This window comes from Poecilia mexicana, unplaced genomic scaffold (assembly GCF_051168715.1).
Source record: "Poecilia mexicana isolate PSO_F unplaced genomic scaffold, ASM5116871v1 scaffold_16, whole genome shotgun sequence".
In the NCBI taxonomy this organism is placed as follows: domain Eukaryota; kingdom Metazoa; phylum Chordata; class Actinopteri; order Cyprinodontiformes; family Poeciliidae; genus Poecilia; species Poecilia mexicana.
Genome location: NW_028263385.1, coordinates 20377438 through 20402735, shown reverse-complemented (window position 1 = coordinate 20402735; position 25298 = coordinate 20377438). Strand labels below are relative to the sequence as shown.

At 39.0% G+C, this 25298-nt stretch overlaps 1 protein-coding gene and 1 long non-coding RNA gene across 2 annotated transcripts; one reads left to right on the top strand and one right to left on the bottom strand.

Annotated features, from left to right (window-relative positions):
* Nucleotides 1-8012: 8012 nt before the first annotated feature.
* Nucleotides 8013-9857, bottom strand: LOC148155069 (uncharacterized). Its single transcript, XR_015765590.1, has 2 exons — nt 8785-9857; nt 8013-8699 (listed from the first exon to the last, which is right to left on the bottom strand). It is a non-coding gene; the product is annotated as an uncharacterized LOC148155069 (long non-coding RNA).
* A 6584-nt stretch (nt 9858-16441) lies between these two features.
* oprd1b (opioid receptor, delta 1b) lies at nt 16442-23330 on the top strand. Its single transcript, XM_014990730.2, has 3 exons — nt 16442-16760; nt 21989-22344; nt 22518-23330. Exons 1-3 carry the CDS (start codon nt 16516-16518, stop codon nt 23045-23047), a joined length of 1131 nt encoding a protein of 376 aa, XP_014846216.2. The 5' UTR covers nt 16442-16515; the 3' UTR covers nt 23048-23330.
* Nucleotides 23331-25298: the final 1968 nt, after the last annotated feature.

Below are 25298 nucleotides of genomic sequence, written 5' to 3'. Positions count from 1 at the left end.
CGTGATGTTTCTGGTTGTTCAGTTAAACATCGATGTTGTCTCTGAGCCTGTCAGAATCAAAACAGCCCTGCTGAGGTGAAGAAAGCTCAGTCATTTCCCTAACACAGGCATGGACTCACTAAAAAAAAAAAATAACCCAAAACAATAGACATAATTTTTTAAATTAAAAAACAAAACTACGTAACTGCAAATTAAAATTATGCAGTTCTGCTGGTTGTTGATGACTGAGCAGCATGTCAAATCAGGAATAATGTTGTTGCACTAATAAGGGCAACGCTGTGCAGGTATAAACCAGAGCTGTAGTGAGAGCTGCTTGCTGACATATCTGAACTGTGCCTTCAGCTTTAAGTCAAGCAGATAAATAGACCAGAAGCTTTGCACTCAACCTCCAGGTGCTTTACTTATATTAGTTCACACAAAAACCTTCTACAGTTTTGGCATAGAGTTGTCAAACCACGGATGTCATGGCTGGCAATCCGAGCAGGCAGCTTTATTAATAGAGCTAATTTTAGCTTTGTTTTTCTGAAGTTATAAGAAGGAATCTGTGTGCTAAGCTGTAAAATATCCATTTGCAAATGGATATATGCAAATATGGGAAATAAAAAAGATGTGACTCTAAAAATAAATTTTAACAGCAAAAGAAATCATCATTGTTTAATGATTTTTGTTTAAATAAAGTGAAAGAATTGTATTCTGTCATGAAGCAGGTTTTTAGTCTTTCTTGAGTGATTCTATGGAGAAAAGCAAGAACTCGTTTCCCAGTGTTGTCTTTAAAAGTACAGTTTCAGATAAAGTGCTGCAGGGGAAAATGCTCCTACATGAAATGTCGTTTGCACAATGCAGAATTTTCAGTGTTTTGTTTTTAGGCTTTTAACATTTTGTCAGTTTTTCAGCCGTTCTGGCTGCCGTCATGCAGAGAGGTATAGCGAAGGGCCAAACGGACACGCCGACTCTCCTCTGGAACATTTTAGTTGAATGTCAAGCTGAGCGTAACAAAGCATTTTCTCACTTTGTCATCTCCATCCTTTCCTGCAGGGGGGGGGGTATGGCAGGTCGGAAGCCCTGATGCATAGGGAATTGAAGAAATGTGAGATACTCCGTGGACGGATCATCTTCCCATTTAGCTCCGTGTCTGCTTCACACATATCAACGCACACTCACCCCCAAGACCAGCTTGGAGCAAAACAGCTCACCTTAACACGCACGTCTGCAGAAGAAACATGAAAGCAAACCTGGCAAAAAGCTCATTTCTAGAACATCATTGTGTAGCTCCAACTTAGCATCTACAGAGCTATTGTTATTCGCAGTGACTGTGTTAAATGATCAGAGTCCTGCGGTTGCTGACCTCCAAATGCAACCAACCAGCTGTTTCTGCAGGGGGATCCTACTGATGCCAAATGGAATAACAAAGGCTGTGTTAACATCTTCAGAGCTGAAGACAGCAGCAGGAGTTCTGGGCTGAAAACTGTGGACACTTCGAGGCAATGCGACATGACAGCTAACAGATGCTCAGCTCTCCAATGGGCTTTAGCTCTGACAGACGCACAAGTGACTTACAGCACTGTCAGAAAACACGTTCTTTTGTTTCTTCTCTCTTTCATGCACAAAGGTTTCTGAAATAACAGGGAAAGCATAAGAGTAGATAATTCAACATGTGTTCCCTCATTTTATTGTTTCTTGTTCTAGGAAATATAGCCCACGTAGAGTGACTTTGACAACCAGAAAAAAGTCTGACGTTGATATTAAAATGTATTCACTCAGAATACCAAAAACATAAATAATACAACAGTTTCTTTGAGCTAATAACTCAATCTATTGAGGAATACACTCACGTTAGGATTGAAACAACTGTACGAATCTAATCTGTCTGTCTTGTTTCATCACTAAAAATTGAATGCCGATCTTCATTACGCAACAACCTGGCAACATGCAGACTTAAAAGTGCCAGTGTCTCCTGCCATGAGGGACATGGTTCAGAGAGGCAGCGTAATCCTTCCCCAGGTTTTCATTGGGTTGATGACTGATGCGGGTAATCACGCTGCCTGTGCAGACTAATGATGAGTGATTTTCTCTGAGGGGAGAGGAGAAAAATAATAATAATAAAATAAAAAAAAACACTTCAGCTGTCTGCTTTTGTCTTCTAACGTAGGAGCCATTTCTCGTTCTTTTACATTTCCTCTGGAGGTTTTTTTCAGAGCTCCCTCTTTGCGGAACAGATTGTTCTCTAAAATAAATACCTATTTCATCACATCTGCAGCAACAGAGCAGGTGGAAGAACATTTTGCATGCAGACATTGATAAGCACAATGAGATAAAGAGTTAAGTAAGTAGTCTCGCTCCAGCACAGCGTGTGAGCTGTCTTACTTTGACTCCTGTTACTGCTGCTGTCAGGTCATCAGTGTTGGTGAGATCGAAAAAAAATGCAGAAGTCACAATTTTCTGCACAGAGTTTGAGCGATATGCTTAAACTCATGAACAAAGGAGGACCCCTCTTTAAATATCCACTGTGAATTTTGGCAAATGCCGTGAGAAATTCACAGCTCAGACCTCGTCGAGAGTGCAGAAAAAATTAGATTTCTGAGCGACTAAAGTTCTGTTGACCTTTCTGCCACAGACAGTCTAGTCGTGGTGCAAGTGGAGCAGCTGCTCCAATATATTTCAAAGAGGTGGAGCAAAATTATGCTTTTGGTAAAAAAACAAACAAAAAAACTGATCACTCCTTGTAACAAGAAAAATGTGAAACGTCTTTATGATTTTTCCCTTCTACCTTGATACAGTATGCAAAATTATTATACAAAAATAAATCCATCTCATAGATAACTTCCATCAAAATTCACCTTGTTATTTAATGCATTCCTTGATATTTCCCCACTTTAGATACACTTGTCTACTCTGAACATCTCTAAAAAAAAAAAAGTCTGTGGCCAGATTCATCAGAATTAAATGAAGCGAGATCCGTTCAAGGAGCACAGGACACTGTTTGCACACACATATTGGCCACCAGAGTTCACACTTTAACACTCGGAGTGTAGATTTTGTCGCAACAGTGGGATTCGTTTTTCTTCTCCCTGCCGATGCAGCTCATATTCTTAGAATCAACTTTGGGTCACGATCAAAGCTAAATAAGTCACAACCAACAATTTTGGTATTTTTCTGTGAGTATCTTAGAGGAAGTACTGTCATGTCTACCCTATTTGTCTCATAGTTAATTTGTTTTCTTATAAAACACTTAAACCCCGGTTGTATTATTCCGTATCTGCTTTGCATTTTTATGAAGCACAAAGAAAGGCGGCATTTATGAATTAACGTCTCAGCACTCCCCGTCTCTGCGCTTCGTGCTGCAGCAAATCTGATTTCAACTGCAGCTGAATCAGGCTGCCATACATTTTCTGATCACACTGAACACCTCTGAGGTAAGAGCAACATATTTCCACCACTGCTTACAAACTGATGCAACTGTTATTAAAATGTCGTTGCAATGACGCAATAATAGTCAGTTTTAATCTCTCGCTTCTCAGTTCAGCTGCTGCGTCTGCACTGATGATGGTTTGTTTATCTAAATACAGTGAGAGCCTGGAGTGGCTCCAACAGGAGGTCGGCATGGTCTTTTATCTGATTAACTGTGCTAACACAAATCTTTTGTGTTTCACAAAATGTATCTATTTGGTGATTTAAGATTAAAAATGTGATTTTATCTCTGCCAACACAAAGGGAAGGGAATGAGCGATTCGGGAGCTCAATTAAATTGTTTTCAAAATGCTCGTCCTAGTAGACCTGACTAAATATACCTTCCCACCATTTGCTGTTCCAGTTATCTGAACACTTTCATATTCTTGATGTAAATTTGTCAAAAATTAGCCGAACAAGCAGCACAAAGCTGGTGGTTTTGTTTTAAGGATTTGGTGAGGAGAAAATTGCTTCTCAGTTAAATAAAAAAGAATCCAGCATTACAACATAATTCCTGGTGAGAAAGTTATGCTGACCCTTAATTATATGTTGACCTGCTTCCTCTGTTACAATTTACATAATGCAGCTGTGTGTGTCAGTGTCCAATTAGAGACACAGTGCAGTCTGTTAATGTTACTTACTTTATATTAGCATGCTTCTATTATTTGAGTAGTAATCAAACTTGTCTTTATTTTTTTATAAATAAAGACAAGTTGTTACTTTTGTTCGCTCATTTTAATTTTTCTAATCTCCAGGTCCCCTCCATCAGTTCATGTCACATCTTTCCTTTGTTTTGAGTCTCAGTTCAAGTCATTAAAACTTGCTTAATCTGCAGGCCAGACAGATGTAGCTGTGAAAAACAACAGCTTGAAATGAATCCTCTTTAAGACGTGCATGTTAATAGAAATCTTGTCAGACTGTCAGCAGCTCGACAAAATGTCAACAGTGTCAAATTACATTAAAGCCGAAGAGTAGGAGCAAGACGACTGCAAGCAGAAGGACATGACTATTAACCGTCAGGCCTGGAGCTAGCTCAGTCTAACACTATTAATAGCAGCCAAGAGAAGTTTACAGCATATTTCTGGGTGGAGTAGAGTCCTTATTTTAATACCAAGCACGAATAAAATAAAAATAAATAGCTTGGTTTGTGGTGTAAGTGAAATGTTCCTCCTGCTGTGCAACAACCAGAGATTTTCCTTGATTTTTCTTGCATCATATATTCGCAGACTGTGGTTGGTGCAGAGAGAAAGGCTCTGTTGTCGCTCACCACCGTTTTCTTCTTACTGTCGCTGATTTATAAAGGTCATTTACCAGAGGGTGGCAATTAAGAGCATGACAGACATAAACAGAGGATGATAATAATCTGTCTGAGGTATAGAAAAGCTGGCGGCATGGCCACCAGCAGAAAACCTGATGAGGTAGCGCACAACAAAAAGAAAATCATGTTTTATCTTTTTTACCAACGTTTCAGAAACACTTAATATTAACGTAACAGCAAAGCGAGGTTGTTTTCTTTGCCAACTTGGATGTTTGTCATTGTTCATCTGTTCATTACTAAACCAAAGGAAAAACTAAAGAAAGGGCAAACGACCTAAAACATGTGGTTACTTTATGCAACCCAACCGTGTTTTAAGCCTCTTGACAGCTTTATCAGAGACTGGTGTGTGGTTAAACATGGTGTCTGTTTGCTAATCAGGTGAAATCTGGATGTATTTGGGTTTTATTGATTTGATTTTATGAGTTTCAATCCGATTTTCTAAATGATTATTTTTGCTCGTTAGTCATTGCATTGCACATGTTAATATTCAGTCATATTCAGTGTATTTTATATGCTGTCTGATGAGAGTTATTTGACAAATTAAAAGTAAGTATGACATTGTAAGATTTTTTTGTAAGGTTTTATGAAAATGCAATATGAAATATAACATAAAATTATGTTGCATTGCACACAAGTCTTGCACAAAAATGACAAATGCACCCATATTCTAGAAACTGTAATAATCAGCCAATACTTGTGAAAAGACAGTTTAGTTACTCTGTGGGAGGAACTGCCCACATTTTCTGTCCAATAGCATTTGAAGACTGTGCTATAAGCCAAAGTCTGTGTATAAAATAAATAATAATAAAAAACATTAACAACTGTACATTTTCTATGTTTGAAAACAAGTTGTAGATATGTTGCAATATGACAACATTTGGTCATACAGGCCACAATTCTGCATTTAAAAAACTATTTTATTGGTGTGATATAATTTTCAAATCTTAAATGTCATGCTTTCATTAGCTGTAAGCAGATATTCATCATGATTAAAATAAATAAAGTGTTGAAAACATCAGTCTGTGTGTAAATAATCTCTATAAAGATGTTAATTCACTTATTAAATTAAATTACAGAATTTAATCAACTTTTTCCGCAACATTCAAATTCATTGAATCTGACTGTATATCAACTCTAGCTCTTCAAGACTGTAAACTCTGCAAAAATTGATGAAGGAAACTTTCTGTACTCCATTGAAACAGGTCTTCGGTCAGTATAAATTGCCTCCATCACAGTTGCCTCCATGCCCTTTGTTCCAAATTGACATAAACCGTCTATATGAGAAATGTGAGGGCATCATGCTGGCCCTAATCTTCCTGCTATCACTGTTCTGCGCTGAGCTGATGGCGGCTCTGTAAAAGCAGAGATTGGCAAAGGTCATTTTGTATAAATGCAGCTGAAAGACAGCAGACACAGAGACGGGAGACAAGAGAAGCCGTCTGAGCCTGAAATCGTCTGACAGATTTCTATAAACACTGCTCACATCAGCGCTCGGGTCTCAGCAGGCGACCATGATCACATCCAGAGGCCGAGTTGTGAAGGTTTCGGATACGATGGGCAAAAAGACAAAATAGACACATGCTTAGTGACTAAGTCTCTGGTAGGTAAGGATTTAGACACATCCTGGAAATGGACACTTCAAGTTACTATAAATTAATTTATCACCTCATACAGATTAATTGAAATATTTTTCCAGATGAATTCATAAAATATAAAATGTTTTATTCATTTAACTCTGTTAATCTCGGATCAAAACGAGAAATATCAAATTAACACATCTATATTAGGACAATTCAATTACAATTTGATGAAGCAGGACCATGATCATTTCTCAGTACTGCCTTGAAAATGCATGTAATTGACTGATAATTCCTAGGAGCCCAAACCTTAAATATTTCATCAGCCCCGGCATCACTCATTTGCTTTAGTGAGGTAATTTCAAGGCACTGACTGGCTGGTGAAAACAGCCCATCCTCTAATGAAGCCCCATTAACACGAGCTACAGGCCATGAAAGGCACGTAAATACTGGAAGCAGCCAGAGCTCTGATCCACTCGCCTCGGTGCAGACATGTTTGATCGGGCTGTTCGGCTTCAACACAGAGACATTTCCCTCAGCGGTTGCTGGTTTTGGTGACCAGGAAGCTGGGATAAGAAGCTCTAATAAGAAAATAAACAATGCAGTGTGGGATTTTCTTCTGGCTCTCAGTCGCAGCACTTCTGTTGGAGGTTTCTTTCCACTATCGCACCATACTTGCTCAGAATGGGAATAACATTATACAGTGTGCTGAGCTCCCTTGGATATACAACTGTCCACCGATTCAATGTACACATTGAATTGTGGTTGACCTGAATGAATGAGAATGTGTGTAATTGGATTCATTTGATTCTACACTGTAAAAAAAAACGGCCTCATTTTACGGTAAAAAACTGGCAGCTGAGTTGCCAGAAGTTTACCGTCTTTATACAGTAAAATTCTGGCAACCAAAACTGCCAGTTTTTTACTGTATTTCTAAAATACGGTAAAATTCTGGCAACCAAAGCTGCCAGTTTTTTACCGTATTTCTAAAATACGGTAAAATACTGGCAACCAAAGCTGCCAGTTTTATACCGTATTCTGTAAATGCAGGATTTTACCGTATTTTTAAAATACGGTAAAATTCTGGCAACCAAAGCTGCCAGTTTTTTACCGTATTTTGTAAATGCAGGATTTTACCGTATTTTTAAAATACGGTAAAATTCTGGCAACCACAGCTGCCAGTTTTTTACCGTATTTACCAAATGCAGGATTTTACCGTATTTTTAAAATACGGTAAAATTCTGGCAACCACAGCTGCCAGTTTTTTACCGTATTTTGTAAATGCAGGATTTTACCGTATTTTTAAAATACGGTAAAATTCTGGCAACCACAGCTGCCAGTTTTTTACCGTATTTTGTAAATGCAGGATTTTACCGTATTTTAAAAATACGGTAAAATTCTGGCAACCACAGCTGCCAGTTTTTTACCGTATTTTGTAAATGCAGGATTTTACCGTATTTTTAAAATACGGTAAAATTCTGGCAACCACAGCTGCCAGTTTTTTACCGTATTTTGTAAATGCAGGATTTTACCGTATTTTTAAAATACGGTAAAATACCGTACTTCCTAAAATATGTTAAAAAAAATAAAATGTGGTTTTGCCGTAGTAAATACGGTCATGCTGCCTGAGGCATAATATCTACATGAGTGAAAAACACATCCAGACTGTATGATATATTGACATTTTATTGTAAACCCTCCCCCCCCCCAAAAGAAAAAACGTATGGTAAATTACTGGTCACTGTTCCTACCAGAATTTTACCATACAAATTATAGTACAACACACAAGGAAGTGTAACTTGTCAAGCATTTCTATACAGAAAGTTATAAAGAAAATAATTTCAAATTAAACAAAAATACAGATTACGAGTAATCCACTTAAAGAAACAATTTCTATTTAAAAAGTTAGTTAAAAAAAGAACTGATTCTATTTTCTGTCCAGTTTCCTCACGGTATTACTGAGATCTGGAAAACAAAACAAACAAAAAAAAACAGTATGTGTCCACATAAGAGATAACATATTGTAGAAGAAAAAATGGTGATAAAAGGATTCTTGTTCTGGGTTGAGAGTCACAAGTCGCTGAGATCAGACTTTGCTCAGGATGGTTGTAGTCTTCCCAGTCACAGGTTGAAATTGAGACTCACATGTTGTCAATCGGGTGTTTCCTCTCTGCTGGAAAACAAACAAAGAAAAAGTTAGAAAGATGCACTACGTGAACATCTTATTCGCTTAAATGTTTGTTTCACCTTTGTTGACTTGCATATGGACACAGGTACTTCAACCAGGTGGTGCGATCATTTCTGACTGAAAATTCAGTAGTTAAACCTTTCTTTGTTGTCAACAGGTGTGATCCTCTCTGCAACCAGACAAAATACACAAACAAAAAACATAAATAAAAACAAATATAACTGTTTTAGGCAATTTATGAAATAGATACTCACCATTTATCTGAGGATCACGAAGGCCAATAGGTTGTCTTCAACCATTTATGTAAGTTACATTTCCTGCAAGCTAGCAGAAACAAAGCTGTAAATGTGAACACTTTTCATACAGGCAAACAAATAGATACAGCTGAGACAATTTATGCTACATTAGTTTTCCTCAGTCACTTTGGTGCATTTCTCAAGTCATTGTTGGCATTTACAAAACAGTAAGCGCATTTCTCAAAACAATTTGTAGAAACAGGAAAAATAGCATTTGTTTGCTTTCAAAATCCTTAGTTCAGCTCTTAAAATTCTGTCTGTTAACATATCAGTGACTCAAAATAATAAGTTATAGTTTCTCTATGTACAGATAAGACAGTCAAATTGATTAGTCATGGGAAGAGACTACAAAAGGATCATTTACGCCAGTGTTTATCAACCCTGGTCCTCACCGCCCCCCTGGTCTGCATGTTTTAGATGTGCCTCTACTCCAGAACAGCTGATTCAAATGATTGGATGACAATCAAGTACTGCAGAAGCCTGTTAATCATCCAGAGATACAATTCAGGTGTGTGGCAGAAGGGAAATACCTAAACCTGCAGGACAGGGTGGCGCTGAAGACCAGGATTGAGAAACACTGATTTACGCTTTTGCTATAATTTATTCATGGACCATGCCTTGGTGATTCAGAAAGAAAAAGACAGAAATGCAGAGAACAAAAAAAGTAGAAAAGGAGCCACAGGACAATCTCCTCATGGAAAACTGTACAGTGCTGTAGAAATTACATTACATTTTAATTTCCATAGTCACTTTGTTCCTTAACTCCACTGAGGAATCTTTTTTCCTCAGTGGAGTTAAGGAATGAACAGTAGGGTGGGAGGACCTCCATCAGCATCATGTTGTGGGTCGCAGCCATGTCCTGATGTTGGACTGATGGAAACTGGCAGATGTCCTCAGCCTCTTCTGACTCTTCTTCTGCTTTCCTCCCAACTATTTCCTCCTCAGCCTCACTCCTCTTCTTCTCTCTGGCTGTTCACTCTGTCCAGATACTTGTTCATCAGTTCTCAGACATGTAACATTGTGTTGTGTTCTGGCTATATAGAGCATAATGTTGCCAACTGATGGTTCACAAGATGCACCTCCAATCTGTTTCAGAAAACTGGTTGATCATTGGTTGAGCTAATGGTTCATACACTGACCTGTTAGAGAAACTCAGGACTCACTTGGGAGCAATTTGAAAAATTCAGGACAGATTTAGAAAATAATAGAATATAAATTAATTAATATATGATTCACATTATGACAACTTTAAGACTTATGCATGTTAAGACTTACACAATGAACTGATGCTATTTTGGAAGTTGAGAATTCAACACAGACACGTTGTTGTCCTGTTGTCCTCATTTTCTGTATACACCCTTTATCCTCCGGGTCAAAATGACCCGTCTTCACTAAACCCCCAATATAAGCAGCTTAATTGAATTTTAAGCACCAAATTCTATCTTGTATATTGTCACTCACCACAAAATGTGTGAATACTTGACTTTTCCCTCTCCACTTGAATTTCTATAGCTTAAGAAAAAAAATGTGCAAAATGAGTTTCGAATGCATTTTTATTCATCAAAGTGACTAATTTTCTTTTACTTTTCTCCAGAGAACAAGAGGATGTACAATACAAAAATATGAAAAATAACATAACCCATTCAACTAATTGGCACATGTAGGGCAGTATGCAAGTGCACAGCCTTTGCAGATATATTTCTTACACCTGCAGCACACAGTATGTGTTTTACAGTCTGAGGGCAGAACTGACATCTCTTCCTCTTACTTGGCTTAGCTGGGGAAGTGGCTGTGGTAGATGGATCCTCAGGTTGATCAGGAGCTGCTGCACTCTGAATAGCTTTCACAACTGCTGCTGAGGCTTCTGTGCGGGGGACATGCTTCCTTCTTTCAATGAGTGGAGTTACAAGTGCCTTTCCTAGCTGCTCCAGGAACACCCTCCTCTTGTTGTGCTTATGAGACATCCAGGTTGGGTTGATCTCTATCCAAATCACAAAGGCATTGTAGGAGGACACATCAATGATGTTGTGGAAGATGACCAGGGGCCAGCGGGCAGTCATTCTTCTGCAGCTATATGCTCCAATCTTAGGTTTCTTCCTAGGTTGTCCACACCTCCTTTGTTTCGGTTGTATTCCAGGATGATGATTGGCTTCCTGTCCTCACGGTCACTAATGTCGCCGTCTTTGTGCAGTGTGCTCAGAAGAACTACATTCTTGTTTTTCTTTGGGAGGTAGGAAACTAGAGTGGTGGTGGGTGTGAAGGCAAACTTTGAGGAGAAGACCTCTCTCTCCTTTGACCCAAGCAGTGCAGGTGGGAGCTCAGGCTTGTTCTTTCGAACTGTACCAACCATGGTGATCTTCCTCTTCAGGAGCTGCTGTCCGAGTTCATAAGAGGTGAAGAAATTGTCACATATCACATTGTGACCCCTCTGTCCCTCTGTCACATCAAGCACAACTCGCAACCCCTGGTTCTTCTCTGGGCATCCACTGGTTGACTTCCCAGTATAGACTTGCATTTTCCAAGCATAGCTTGATTCGGAAGCCACCCATGACTTGATCCCATATTTTGCTGGCTTGCTGGGCATATACTGCCGGAAAGGACAACAACCTTTGGACAAAAGACATTAGCATCAGTGATTAGTATCAGTGTCACAGAAAACAGTCAAAGAAATCAATAGTGAAAATCACTTTTATTACAAATATGAAAATAGATTACCTCTAAATGGAACCAGTTGCTCATCTACTGTTACATCAGGCCCTGGATTGTAGAGGTAGGGCAACCGCTCCACCCACTTGTCCCATACCTCTCTTATGGCTGCAAGTTTGTCTGTCATACGTCTTGCTGGTCTTGATTCACGGTCATCAAATCGTATCAGTCTTGAGTAGGTGTGAAAGAGTTTGAGTGGCATTGTGGCTTGGAAAATTGGCCTTCCACTCTCTGCTTACTTCTGCTACTGATTGATCTGAGACACAACTAAAACTTTGTAACATTTTGTGGTTTGTAAATAACTCTGTGACCTTGATTTCAACTCCATTTGCCTCACGCGTCATTTTGACCTGAAGACCATCTTTGTACCTTTTTTGTACAGCTTACATGGAAATGAGAATAAAAGCAACACTGAACTTTTTCTATTGTCTGGGCCAATCTAGGAAAAGTCTTAAAATCTCAAGTTAAAAAAATTACATTTAGTGGATTTATGGGGGGGGGGTTTAACACAGTGGTGGGTCATTTTGACCCGAGGACAACAGGAGGGTTAACATATTTTGATCAAGACGATAAAAGCAAATTACAACGGGGGGGAAAGCATAGAAGTGTACATAACCAGCTACATGATGTACAAAAGCAAAACTTGCAAAACTAATTTTTTTGATGTGCAGAAGTGACACAGTAATTTGAAGATTGAACAGGTAGTTTTAGGAATTTCAATTCTGTTCTGAGAGATGCACCCAAACTGAGAAAAGCTGTAAAATATTAATATTTAAATTCTCTTATCTTAAAATCCATCAACTGTCATGGACCCAGTGACTTTAGTGCAAGTATTTTGGGGGTGAGAGTCAAGAGGTCAAAGGAAAATATTAAATATTATCTCTGATGCCAAGCTTTATACTTCTAAGTATTACCAAAGTATTGAAACAAAAGCTAACATGTTCTTCAGAGATTTAACTTGCATGCATGAACATTTCACACTCAAAGTAATTCAAATTAATTATTGAACCAAACTTGGAAAAAGTTGCTTCTGCCATTAACAATAACTTTAAGCACATGTAGTCTAAAGTAGACCAGAAATATAATCTATGCAGCCGTTCCTACAGAAACATTAATGGAAGTGTTGCATCTGTGAAGATTAAATGTTCCGTATAGTAAAAATATATAGCTGCAGTGCATGTACATAAACAGCATGGCTCAGAAACTACACATTTCTTTGTCAGTTGGTTAAAGTTAGCTAACTTCAGTTAAAACCGTGAAAGGGACTCACCTGTGATGTGTTGCCCTTCTCCTCCTGAACGTGCAAAAATAGCAGAAATTTGATTTCAAAGACAGTAGCAGCATTTTGACAAGGACCAGGCCTACTGGGCTCTCAGCACCCTAGTTAGCAACCTTAGTTAGCACAGTGACTTTACTGTGTTGAATCTTGCTGCTGATGCTGAAGGTTCAAGCAGCAATGCAAACTAGATAATTATTTGTTTACATGACTGTTTACTAACAGTCTCCATTTACTGTAAACCCTGCTATTTATCACAATAACAAAATGAAAAACTCTCTAGACCAGGGGTCCCCAAACTACGGCCTGCGTCATTTGGTCTGGCAATGCCGGATCTGGCCCGCCTCCTCATACCAGAGAGCATTCAGTGTATTTTTTTCATATATTGTATTTTCCGGTTTGTGGATTTTTCTTCAACCACCAGGGGCTCTTGAGCAGATGTGAAACTAACTTTCCCTCAAATATATACTAGTCAGTACCAGTCACCGTTTCACTCACGGTTTTTTCCATTTCCATTCTGGGTAAAAATCTACGAATGTGTCGTAGTCAGCAATCCCCCCCCCGTCGACAGTTTCAAAGACAGAACAGCACCCCCCCGCCGACAATAATTTTCTAAGGTATCTTTCTCCAAAAACTAAGACCGGCCCCCGAGCAGAGAAAGGAACAGCTATGTGGCCCTCGCAGGAAAAAGTTTGGGGACCCCTGCTCTAGACTATTCTCTACTAATAGCACAATATTTAAAACCAAGTGTGGGATTTGTGAAACTTCAATGATGGGTGACTTTACAACTTGTATGATTTTGGATAACACTAGAATTGTTCTTTATTGAAGTTTCACAAATCAGATAAAGGTTTTACAAATCCCACACTTGGTTTTAAATATTCTGATATGAGTTGAGAATAATCTAGTCCAGATTTGAAGAGTCTAGGTGTTGTAGTTTTTAGCTAGAGTAAATTAAAGATGCTGATTGTAGTGAAAAATTAGGTGGAATTGCCCTTTAGCCATTTCCCAAATTGGAAGCAGCAATTGGAAACCAACTTCAGCTTCAATGAAGCAAGAGGGGCTAACATACAGTTCTCTTAATGTTAATGATCAAATGCTCTCATAAATGATAGTGGCGTTGGCTGTAGGAGTTTGCTTTGCAATCGGTGGGTTGCCAGATCGATGCCTGGTCTACTGTTGAGATTTCAGTTTGGTGTATTAAAGCCGTGGAAATTATTCAATTTCACCTACGGTACCGTATTTTCCGGTCTATACGACGCTACTTTTTTCCTAAGCTTTGAACTATGCGGATTGTAGCCCGGTGAGGCTTTTCTGTGTATTTTTCTTCAACCACCAGGGGGCTCTCTAGCAGGAAGTGAATCATTAGAAGTCAAAATTGTAAATCAAAGAAGAACTCGTTGATTTTCATTTAGAACAACCACATGCTAGCAGCAGGCACGACGGAGAAATGTTTTCAAACTCATATGATGCAGCTTTTAAGTTGAGGACTGTCGATCTGGCACTACAGAGGGAAATAAAGCCGCTGCACTTAAGCTTTGTGTGAACGAAACCATGGTTCGACTTTGGAGACGTAGTGCTGCGTCCTTAATATATCCAGCAGATTTCATAGGACGCAGTTCTCTGCTGGGACCTTACGGAAAACCGAGAGCAGCTTCCAGTTTTTTTTTGTTTTGTTTTTTTTTTTTTTCAAAAAAAAAATTGAAGGTGTTAGTATGGTGAGCTCTATAGTCTGCAAAATACGGTAATTGGTTTAAAAAGATTTTTTGAAAAAGAATTAATTATCTGCAAATAATGCCATCTTCGAGTGTCTGCTGTAGTAGTGACTAGCGGCGTAATGATGTAATTTTCTTACCACTAGATGGCAGTAGGTACAAAGCATTTTACATTAAAACAAGAGAATTAGTGATGCATGAATGTTACAGGTAGCGGTGAGAGCATCGTATCTAGCTGTGACGACAGTGACGAAAAGACGGTGAAGCTCAACAGTAGTTGGAAAGAACATGGGTCCATTTCCCACAACATGTCTGTGTGAAGTGAGCTTCTCAAGCCTGGATACTATAAAAACTGAAACCAGAGAGAGACTGAGAGCTGTTGAGGAAGAGCTTTGTCTTTCTTCAATTTCTGCCAGGAAATCAGCTGTTTTCATCCAAACATTCACAGGTTTCACACTAGATGGGTAAAATATACAGATATTAACATTTTGTACATGCAAATCTTCATATTGTAACAGTGAAATCTTTCCCAAATATTATTGCTTCTTTCAGAATAAGAATTATTTTCTGTAATCTGGCTAAAATAATGCTTGTGGGTTAGTTTGTAAAACACTGAAGTTTTCTACAACTTCTTTAAATTTAACACCACAGTGTTGTGGCTGTTCAGGTGTATTTTTGAAGTGGACATGTTACGTGCAATTTGAAATAAGAAATGTAAAATGTAATAAAAATACATTTTTGTGTTTATTTGATTCCTATTCAAGACACTTTGATAAGAATGACTATATATGTAATATAGGCGACTACAGAGTATCTTTGTTTACAATTTTGGTTGGTGGTGTGCCTCGAGATTTTTTCAATTAAAAAAGTGTACCTTGGCTCAAAAGAGGTTGAAAAACACTGTATTAAAGGCATTATTAAAAAAGAAACCAAAATATCACACCAGCATTCTGTTCTTTGTAAAAAATTCTTTTGCAGTCTAGTTTACGCTTTTACATTGTAGATCTAAATATCAGCTAAATTTGTAATTTTGGCTGATTACTACTGTTAAGTTTAGGGTAATTAACTGCTGGCAATATTACAATTTTTTTATGAACTTTACAATTACTTATATTTTTACACTATATTTCTGTATTTTCTACATTCGTGACTGTCAAAATTACTTAGGATATATATTTATTCAGTTATGATAATGCCATGTATTTTCTACGGCAGTATAATGCTGTGAATATTACGGTCAGTAACTGCTGGTATTTTACCATTTTTTACCGTAAATTTACTGACTTTCTTTGCAGTTTCGACTTACGGTAGTTCTATGTAATTTCTACGGTAATGCAATGTTTTTGGATACGACGGTCAAAAACTGTTGGTCTTTTACCATTTCTTACCGTAAATTTACTGACTTTCTTTGCAGTTTCGACTTACGGTGGTTCCATGTAATTTCTACGGTAATGAAATGTTTTTGGATATGACGGTCAAAAACTGTTGGTTTTTTACCTTTTTTTACCGTAAATTTACTGACTTTTTTTACAGTGTATGCTTTTGGGCGTGAATCGGATCCGTTTGTTTTGCAAAGTGCATTGAGATTACATTTGCTGTGAGAAGATGATATGAACAAAATAAAAGTACAAAAGAAAATAAATGAAGATTTTAGTATGTTGTTCTTTTTTCAAAAATCTGAAAAGCAAACCTTGATAAAAGGTTTGCCTCTCCTCTCCTCTCCTCTCCTCTCCTCTCCTCTCCTCTCCTCTCCTCTCCTCTCCTCTCCTCTCCTCTCCTCGCTCACCGACGCGCTCTGCCAGTGGGAGCGCGCACAGACGCACGGAGCGAGCGAGCAGGAGAGACACAAGTCCAACATCCTCTGAGCGCCATATCTCTGATCTGTTTTCTGGAGCGCTCCTGAACACCTGCCTTGGAGGGGAGAAGAAGAAGAAAAAGAAGGAAAAAAAAAGCTTCGACTTATTAGCGCGTTTAACTCTCACCCAAATTGTGATGGAGTTCCCTACAGTTCCTTCAGAGGACTTTCAGGAGGTCTACTCTGGGTCTGCAACTCCTTATTTAAATGCCACATTCTTAGAGGATCTGCTGACTGAACCGTCTAAAAGCAACGAAACCAGCGGGGTCGCAGCCAGAGACACCTCGGGTCTCATCATCGCAGTCTGCATCACGGCTCTCTACTCTCTCGTCTGCGTGGTGGGACTGCTGGGAAACGTGCTTGTTATGTACGGAGTGATCCGGTAAGACACACATGTCACCGTTTAATAAATAGGGAGGGGGGGGGGTGTAAAAGATGGTTTGGTTGTTGTTTGATTGATTGATATAATTTTTCACACAGTTACTTATAGAAAAAAGATGACGTATGATTACAAATGGTGCAAAAATAACTACTTGCATTTACCAATTTAATAGATTTTGTGAAGACTGGTGTAAAATTCATTTTCATTCTGTGTGATTAAGTTTTCCCAGTTTCATTGTCAGGCTGTGACAAACAATTTATGTAAATATTTGATGTTTTTTTTTTACCTTTTCACTACTGCACTGCAGCAGACATCTACTCAAAAAAGTCTAATAGCTGCCCAAAAAGAACAGTAATTCAAGGACCCAAATGCAGCAAGGCAGTTTAAATAAAAACTAGAAAATTCCCTGAAGAAATTTAACCGGGGCCTGCCAAAGTATGCCCGTTGGTTGAAACCCAGCGTTTTGATGCTAAAAAATTTGCATCAATGCTACAGAAAGCTGCAATGTACTCAACAGCATGTGGAGGGTCTCAAACATGTTGAGTAGCAAGGACTTATGCCATTCTCTATGTTAAAATGAGTGTATAAACTAAAATTAGCCAAAATGCTAATGTTAGCCTAAATGCTGGCAGTAGCATGTTACATCACTAGCATGTTGTTTTAATTTGTCTTGCTCCACTCAGTATACTAAACATGTCTAATTAATAAGCAAACTAGCTAATAGCTAACTTTAGGAAAAAGGCTAATGCGCAAGGCAGTGCACTAGTGGGGGACAGTGAAATGCTAATATTTGTACTAATGTTAATAAAAGATAATAAAGGTTAATATTATTGCACCTCCTATGGCGGTGCACTGACGTGACAGGAATATGCAGGCTTTTATTTTGAAATTTTCAGTAAGCTTCATTAGAAATGGCAACACTAGTCCCATGCGTAACAGTGGTTTGTTTAAACCAGTTATCAAATGCCCAAAAGAGCAATTACATGTTGTAAAAATTGTCAAGGCTTTTATTTTGAAATTTTCAGTAAGCGTCATTTTAAATGACCACACCAATAAAATGTGTAACAGTGGTTGGGTTAATCCAGTGTTTTTCAACCACTGTGCCGCGGCACACTAGTGTACCGTGAGTGATCGTCAGGTGTGCCGTGGAAATTATCCAATTTCACCTGCCGTATTTCCGGACTATAAGCTGCTACTTCTTTCCTACACTTTGAACATGCGGCTTTTCTGTGGATTTTTTCTATATTTATGAACATATTTACAAACGTATTCTTTTTTAACTTTATTACTTTTTAATCTCGTTGTAGAATAAGATATTAAATCAACATCTATTCATTTTTTACTTGTGTTTTTAACACTGGGTTACACTTATGAGTCACCCAAACTTGTTTTTTGGCAATTTATGTCACCATTTCAACTCCAAATCCCAGTAAAAGTAGTATATATATATATATATATATATATATATATATATATATATATATATATATATATATATATATATATATATATATATATTTGTGTGTGTGTGTGTGTGTGAAATATTAATAATCACAGGGAGCCAGAGTAGAGCAAAAAAAAAAAAAAAAACCCAAGAACAAAAGCCAACAGAGAGAACCAGAGTGACTCAGAATAAGTTGCATATATACTGGGGAGATTGATTACTGAACAAGGAACAGATGGCTGATTAGAAATGGGTTGGAGGTGTGAGGGTAGAGAACTGAAGGCAGACAGAGGAGAGAGAGAGTGATAGCAAGGAGCAAGGAAGAATACACAAACAGGGGAACTGCAAAACTGAATCAAATTAACAAATAACTGGACATAATGAAGAAATAAACATAACAACCCAGAATCACTAAGAAGAACTGAACCAAGGCGAAACTTCAATCGAAGTAAGTATATCCACAAAGCATTCAACAAAGCTGCTGCGATTTCATTTTTTAAAGTGGCTTTGAACTAGAGAACAGAAACATTGGCTGATATTGAGGACACTGAATATTTTGGTTTTGACATTGGACTTGAAGCTTGTCATTTTAGCTCCCTCCAAAGATTAAATGTTGAAATCTAGTCAGGAATCTGTGTGAATAACACTAACATTGCTTTCAGTCAGATGCAATGATGTTTTCCTCTCTCATCTTCTTAGGCTGTAACATAACATCCAGGCACATAATCTAATTAGTAACCATCTACTGTCATGTTTTATAGAAATGGATATGTAAACATTTGTTCATTTGGCAGAAGCACTGAAACACACAAGTTTAGGAAAGGAAATCTGACACCAAGACGTTGGATTATTCAGTTTTAATCAACTCATTTGAGAATTACAAGCTCATTCTTAGTATGCACAGAAGCTTCTGGGCATTTAGTGTACTTTAGCTAGAAATCTTATTTTATTAGACACTGTTTAGCTTTGCTTCTGGATCGTTTTGTCAGCAAAATGAATCACTGCATTAACTGCGATCCGGCTTTGAACACTTTGTGTCAACTGATGCCACCTATGAAACCTCCATGTTTCCCTATGAGGGGCCGTTTAGGACAAAATTTACGTTTTGTCTCTCACACACTACCAAAAAGTCTCGCATACTCCAAAAAAGTTGCCTCGCATACTCAAAAAAATTACGTTTTGTCTCTCACACACTACCAAAAAGTCTCGCATACTCAAAAAAAGTTGCCTCGCATACTCAAAAAAATTACGTTTCGTCTCTCACACACTACCAGAAACTCTCGCATACTCCAAAAAAGTTGCCTCGCATACTCAAAAAAATTACGTTTCGTCTCTCACACACTACCAGAAACTCTCGCACACTCAAAAAAAGTAGCCTCGCATACTCAAAAAAATTACGTTTCGTCTCTCACACACTACCAGAAACTCTCGCACACTCCAAAAATTACGTTTTGTCTCTCACACACTACCAGAAACTCTCGCACACTCAAAAAAAGTAGCCTCGCATACTCCAAAAAATTACGTTTCGTCTCTCACACACTACCAGAAACTCTCGCACACTCCAAAAAAATAGCCACGCACACTAAAAAAAATACTAAAATGTCACACACACACAAACGTTAACTTTCTCGCACACATACACTAACAGCTCGCACATTCACAAACGTTAACTGTCTCGCACACATACACTAACAGCTCGCACATTCACAAACGTTAACTGTCTCGCACACATACACTACTAACAGCTCGCACATTCACAAACGTTAACTGTCTCGCACACATACACTACTAACAGCTCGCACATTCACAAACGTTAACTGTCTCGCACACATACACTGCTACCAGCTCGCACACACACACACACAGACGTTTATCTCTCACATACACAAGACTAAAGTTGAACACACAGTACTAAGACTCGTTTTTTGAATGTGTGAGAGCGAAACTCTTTTTGAATGTGTGAGAGCGAGACTTTTTTTGAATGTGTGAGAGTTGTCACGGAAGAGGCGGGGCATAATTTTTGGATCAAACTGCGCATGCGTAGATCCTAAACTATAATTTTCCATTTTTGACTCACTGTATGTTGTATTACTTAGTATATTTGTGTTTTTAAATATATATAAATATATTGAAACTATCTTTCAATAGCTACCTTATATTAAACTATGTTAAGGACAAATGTCAAACATAGTGCAAATATTTTGAAAACAAAGTAAAAGATCTTGCAGGTATATTAATCTCCTTCCTCCTTCATCAGAAATGAAAAATTATAAATGCACACTATGTGTTGGGAACCTGTGTTTGTTGACTGACTTTTATTTGTCAGGCTTACGAGACAAAAGCTGAAAAAAGATCGATTTTCTTCGCTTTCAAAATAACACAAAACAGCGAAAAAAGACCTCCACACCGGACCTCGTTTATTTATGTATGTATTTTTATTTTGATAGCTGCCGATTAAACTGAAAGTTACACATTGATATGATCATATGAGTAGTTTTTACCGAGAAATCGATCAGAAGCGCCGTGAAAATGGTCAGATTCACCGGATCCACGTCTCTGGCTGCAATGCGCGCTCCCGTCACAGGGGGAACAGATTTTCACGGGGGAACAGAATTTCTCACAAGACCTCTTAATAATTCCTGTAATGCTGGCACCCAGTGGACAGATTGTACTACAGCAATTTTGCTATTTTTAATCAATCAATCAAATTAATTTATTTCTATAGCACATTTAATCTACAAGAAAATTAAACGTTCTATATATATTTAAAATATATATAGCACAAATATACTAAGTAATAGAACATACAGTGAGTCAACAATCGAAACTTAAGGTTTAGGATCTACGCATGCGCAGTTTGATCCAAAAATTATGCCCCGCCTCTTCCGTGACAACTCTCACACATTCAAAAAAAGTCTCGCTCTCACACATTCAAAAAGAGTTTCGCTCTCACACATTCAAAAAAAGTCTCGCTCTCACACATTCAAAAAACGAGTCTTAGTACTGTGTGTGTGTGTTCAACTTTAGTCTTGTGTATGTGAGAGATAAACGTCTGTGTGTGTGTGTGTGTGTGTGTGTGTGCGAGCTGGTAGCAGTGTATGTGTGCGAGACAGTTAACGTTTGTGAATGTGCGAGCTGTTAGTAGTGTATGTGTGCGAGACAGTTAACGTTTGTGAATGTGCGAGCTGTTAGTGTATGTGTGCGAGACAGTTAACGTTTGTGAATGTGCGAGCTGTTAGTGTATGTGTGCGAGACAGTTAACGTTTGTGAATGTGCGAGCTGTTAGTGTATGTGTGCGAGACAGTTAACGTTTGTGTGTGTGTGACATTTTAGTATTTTTTTAGTGTGCGTGGCTATTTTTTTGGAGTGTGCGAGAGTTTCTGGTAGTGTGTGAGAGACAAAACGTAATTTTTGGAGTGTGCGAGAGTTTCTGGTAGTGTGTGAGAGACGAAACGTAATTTTTTTGAGTATGCGAGGCTACTTTTTTGGAGTATGCGAGACTTTTTGGTAGTGTGTGAGAGACAAAACGTAATTTTTTTGAGTATGCGAGGCTACTTTTTTGGAGTATGCGAGACTTTTTGGTAGTGTGTGAGAGACAAAACGTAATTTTTTTGAGTATGCGAGGCTACTTTTTTGGAGTATGCGAGACTTTTTGGTAGTGTGTGAGAGACAAAACGTAAATTTTGTCCTAAACGGCCCCTCATATTTCCCAGCTGAGGCCTATTCACTGCCACTGTGAGTAAGGGTCTGACATAATTCTCTGCTTCTCTTCCATCTCCACCAGCTACACCAAGATGAAGACCGCCACCAACATTTACATCTTCAACCTGGCTCTGGCCAACGCTCTGGCCACCAGCACCCTCCCCTTCCAGAGTGCCAAGTACCTGATGAGCACGTGGCCCTTCGGGGAGCTGCTGTGCAAGGCGGTCATCGCCATCGACTACTACAACATGTTCACCAGCATCTTCACCCTCACCATGATGAGCGTGGACCGCTACATCGCTGTTTGCCATCCTGTCAAAGCCTTGGACTTCCGGACGCCTGCTAAAGCCAAGCTCATCAACGTCTGCATCTGGATCCTGTCCTCGGCCGTCGGAGTGCCAGTGATGATCATGGCGGCTACAAAGGTGACGGACAAAGGTGGGTTAATATTTACAAAGGCTGATTTATTGGAAACTTTCTTTACCGCTTGAGATGTAAGTGTTGACTTCAGGCAGCAATCACACAAGGAAGGGTGATTTCAGCTCGGTTTGTTAATTCAAATTAGCTTCTACGCTTGACCTCCTATTAAAACTAATTGCTTAACTCCTCAGGAAACACTGCCTGCACGCTCAGATTTCCCAAGCCGGAGTGGTACTGGGACACCGTGATGAAAATCTGCGTGTTTATCTTCGCCTTTGTGGTGCCAGTCCTCGTCATTACCATCTGCTACGGCCTGATGATCCTGCGGCTGAAGAACGTCCGGCTGCTGTCCGGCTCCAAGGAGAAGGACAGGAACTTGCGGCGCATCACGCGCATGGTTCTGGTGGTCGTGGCGGCTTTCATCGTCTGCTGGACCCCCATCCACATCTTCATCATCGTCAAGACCATGGTGGAGATCAACCACAAGAACCTCCTGGTGGTAGCCAGCTGGCATCTGTGCATCGCCTTGGGCTACGCCAACAGCAGCCTGAACCCCATGCTGTACGCCTTTCTGGATGAAAACTTCAAGCGGTGCTTCAATGACTTCTGCCTGCCGTACCGCTCCCGCTCGGAGCAGAGCAGCTTCTCCAGAGCGCGCATCAGCGCCAGGGAGCCCGTGTCTGTTTGCGTGCCTGCGGGGGTGCAAAGAGCGCCGGGCTGACAGAGCGCGGATCAGTCAGAGGGAGAAACGGGTCAGGATGGACTTCAGACTGATGACACACAGTTCTCCACCACTGGAGTCTGAGGTTTTGACCTTTGAATGAACCGTGGATGGGGTCCATGTTGTGACCACTTACCTAAAATATTATTAAAGCATTTTATTTGAAATATACGAGTGCCTGTAGATAAGAAATCTAGACGTGTTCCCCTGAGCTTTGCATAAAAAAAGACTTATGTACTTCACACAAGATTGTCTGACTAGATTAAAAAATCAAGTAACTGGCCCTGCTTTATTTGACTTAAAGAATCATTTTCAGCTTTAACAGTTGGGAGCTCCACATTTTACAGAGAAGATTCAGGTGTGAGTTGTTTTAAAGAGTATTTTTATGGTCAGTTTGAGGCCAGTGATGGCGCATGGTTAGACGAATCGGTGTAATCGTCACTCTCCCACAGATTACACAGATTCTCCCACCTGCCTTTGATAACAGTCTGGATAACAGCTTCCTGTTAGAACAGCAGAGAGGATTTTGTTGAAGATACTTGTGACCATGGCTCAAAGAAACGCACAGTTTTGAAGTTAAACATCATTCATGACCCAATAAAGGATGTCTAAAAAATACATTATAATCCTAAAAATTGTAGCAGCCTGTAAAAAAAAAAAAAAAGGACTTCAAAGTCGTCAATTTGACAGCATCTCTCTTTTTATTAACTCAAAAACATCTTGAATTTAGTAGTTGGCAAAGAACATTTTTTGTCAAAAGCTGTAAAGTAGTAAAAGCAGTAGATTGAATCTATGATCTGTTATAAATGCACTTTGTATTTATTAGGTTCTCCATTCAAAACAAATGAATTAAATGAAAAAGGTTTGAATTAAAAAACAAAAACAGAAAAGAAATTAGAACATCTGTATTGCTTTCAGGTTTTCTAAATACAATTGTCCTACTAAAATGTAAAACATTGGATATTTATTTATTCATTTCTTTCTTTATTTCTTTTATATTTCAATGGTTTGGTTTTGCGTAACACTTTTATACAGTCCAGGGATGCAGCAATATTAACATTTGGGTCGACGATATACAATACTAATACTGCTGTATTTTCCAATATTGTATATATTTCCCTGCTCTTTAGATACTGTAAAAAACAACAACAACAAAAACTCGCCACCTGCACTGCTTTTCTGTTTTAGCTATACATCTCCCACAATCCTGTGCTGTCACTGTCACTCTGCCATGAAACACAAAGAGCAACAAGATGGAAATAATCAGTCATTTATGTCAGCCCAGTTTTTCTTATAAGATAAAAAAAATGACTAACTTTGGCTGATACCGGTGTAGGTGCTGATTTATTGTGCATCCCTAACGCAAACCCAAACTGGTTCAGGTCACATAAACACTGGAAAAGTTCAGAGCTCCAGTTATTGTCATGACACATCTTTGATTTCATGCGATTCCACAAGTGAATGTCGATATGAGATATATATATATATATATATATATATATATATATATATATATATATATAAAATTCCCCTCTCACCCTCCGTGGGTGGTCTCTTTCATCCTCTGAGCTCGGGTCCTCTACCAGAGGCCTGGGAGCTTGAGGGTTCCTCCAGTATCTTGGCTGTGCCTAGAACTGCACATTTCTGGACTGAGATGTCTGATGTTGTTCCTGGGATCTGTTTGAGCCACTGCTCCAGTTTGGGGGTGACTGCCCCGAGGGCCCCGATGACCACAGGCACCACTGTGGTCTTCACCTTCCAGGCCTTCTCCAGTTCCTCTCTGAGGCCCTGGTATTTCTCCAGTTTCTCATGCTCCTTTTTCCTGATGTTGTGGTCACTTGGTATTGCTACATCCACCACAACGGCTTTCCTCTGTTCTTTATCCACCACCACAATGTCCGGTTGGTTCGCCATTACCATCTTGTCTGTCTGGATCTGGAAGTCCCACAGGATCTTAGCTCGGTCATTCTCCACCACCTTTGGGGGTGTCCCCCATTTTGACCTCGGGGCTTCCAGTCCATATTCTGCACAGATGTTCCTGTACACTATGCCCGCCACTTGGTTATGTCGTTCCATGTACGTTCCATGTATATATATATATATATATATATATATATTTTGCATTACTGGATGTATTTTACTCTATCACAAAGAAGCTCTGCCTTCATGAATGAATTATATTCACCTCTGCTCAGCTGAATATAATGTCGTACAAAGGTGAGCGACTTACATTTTTTTAAGGCGTACTGGG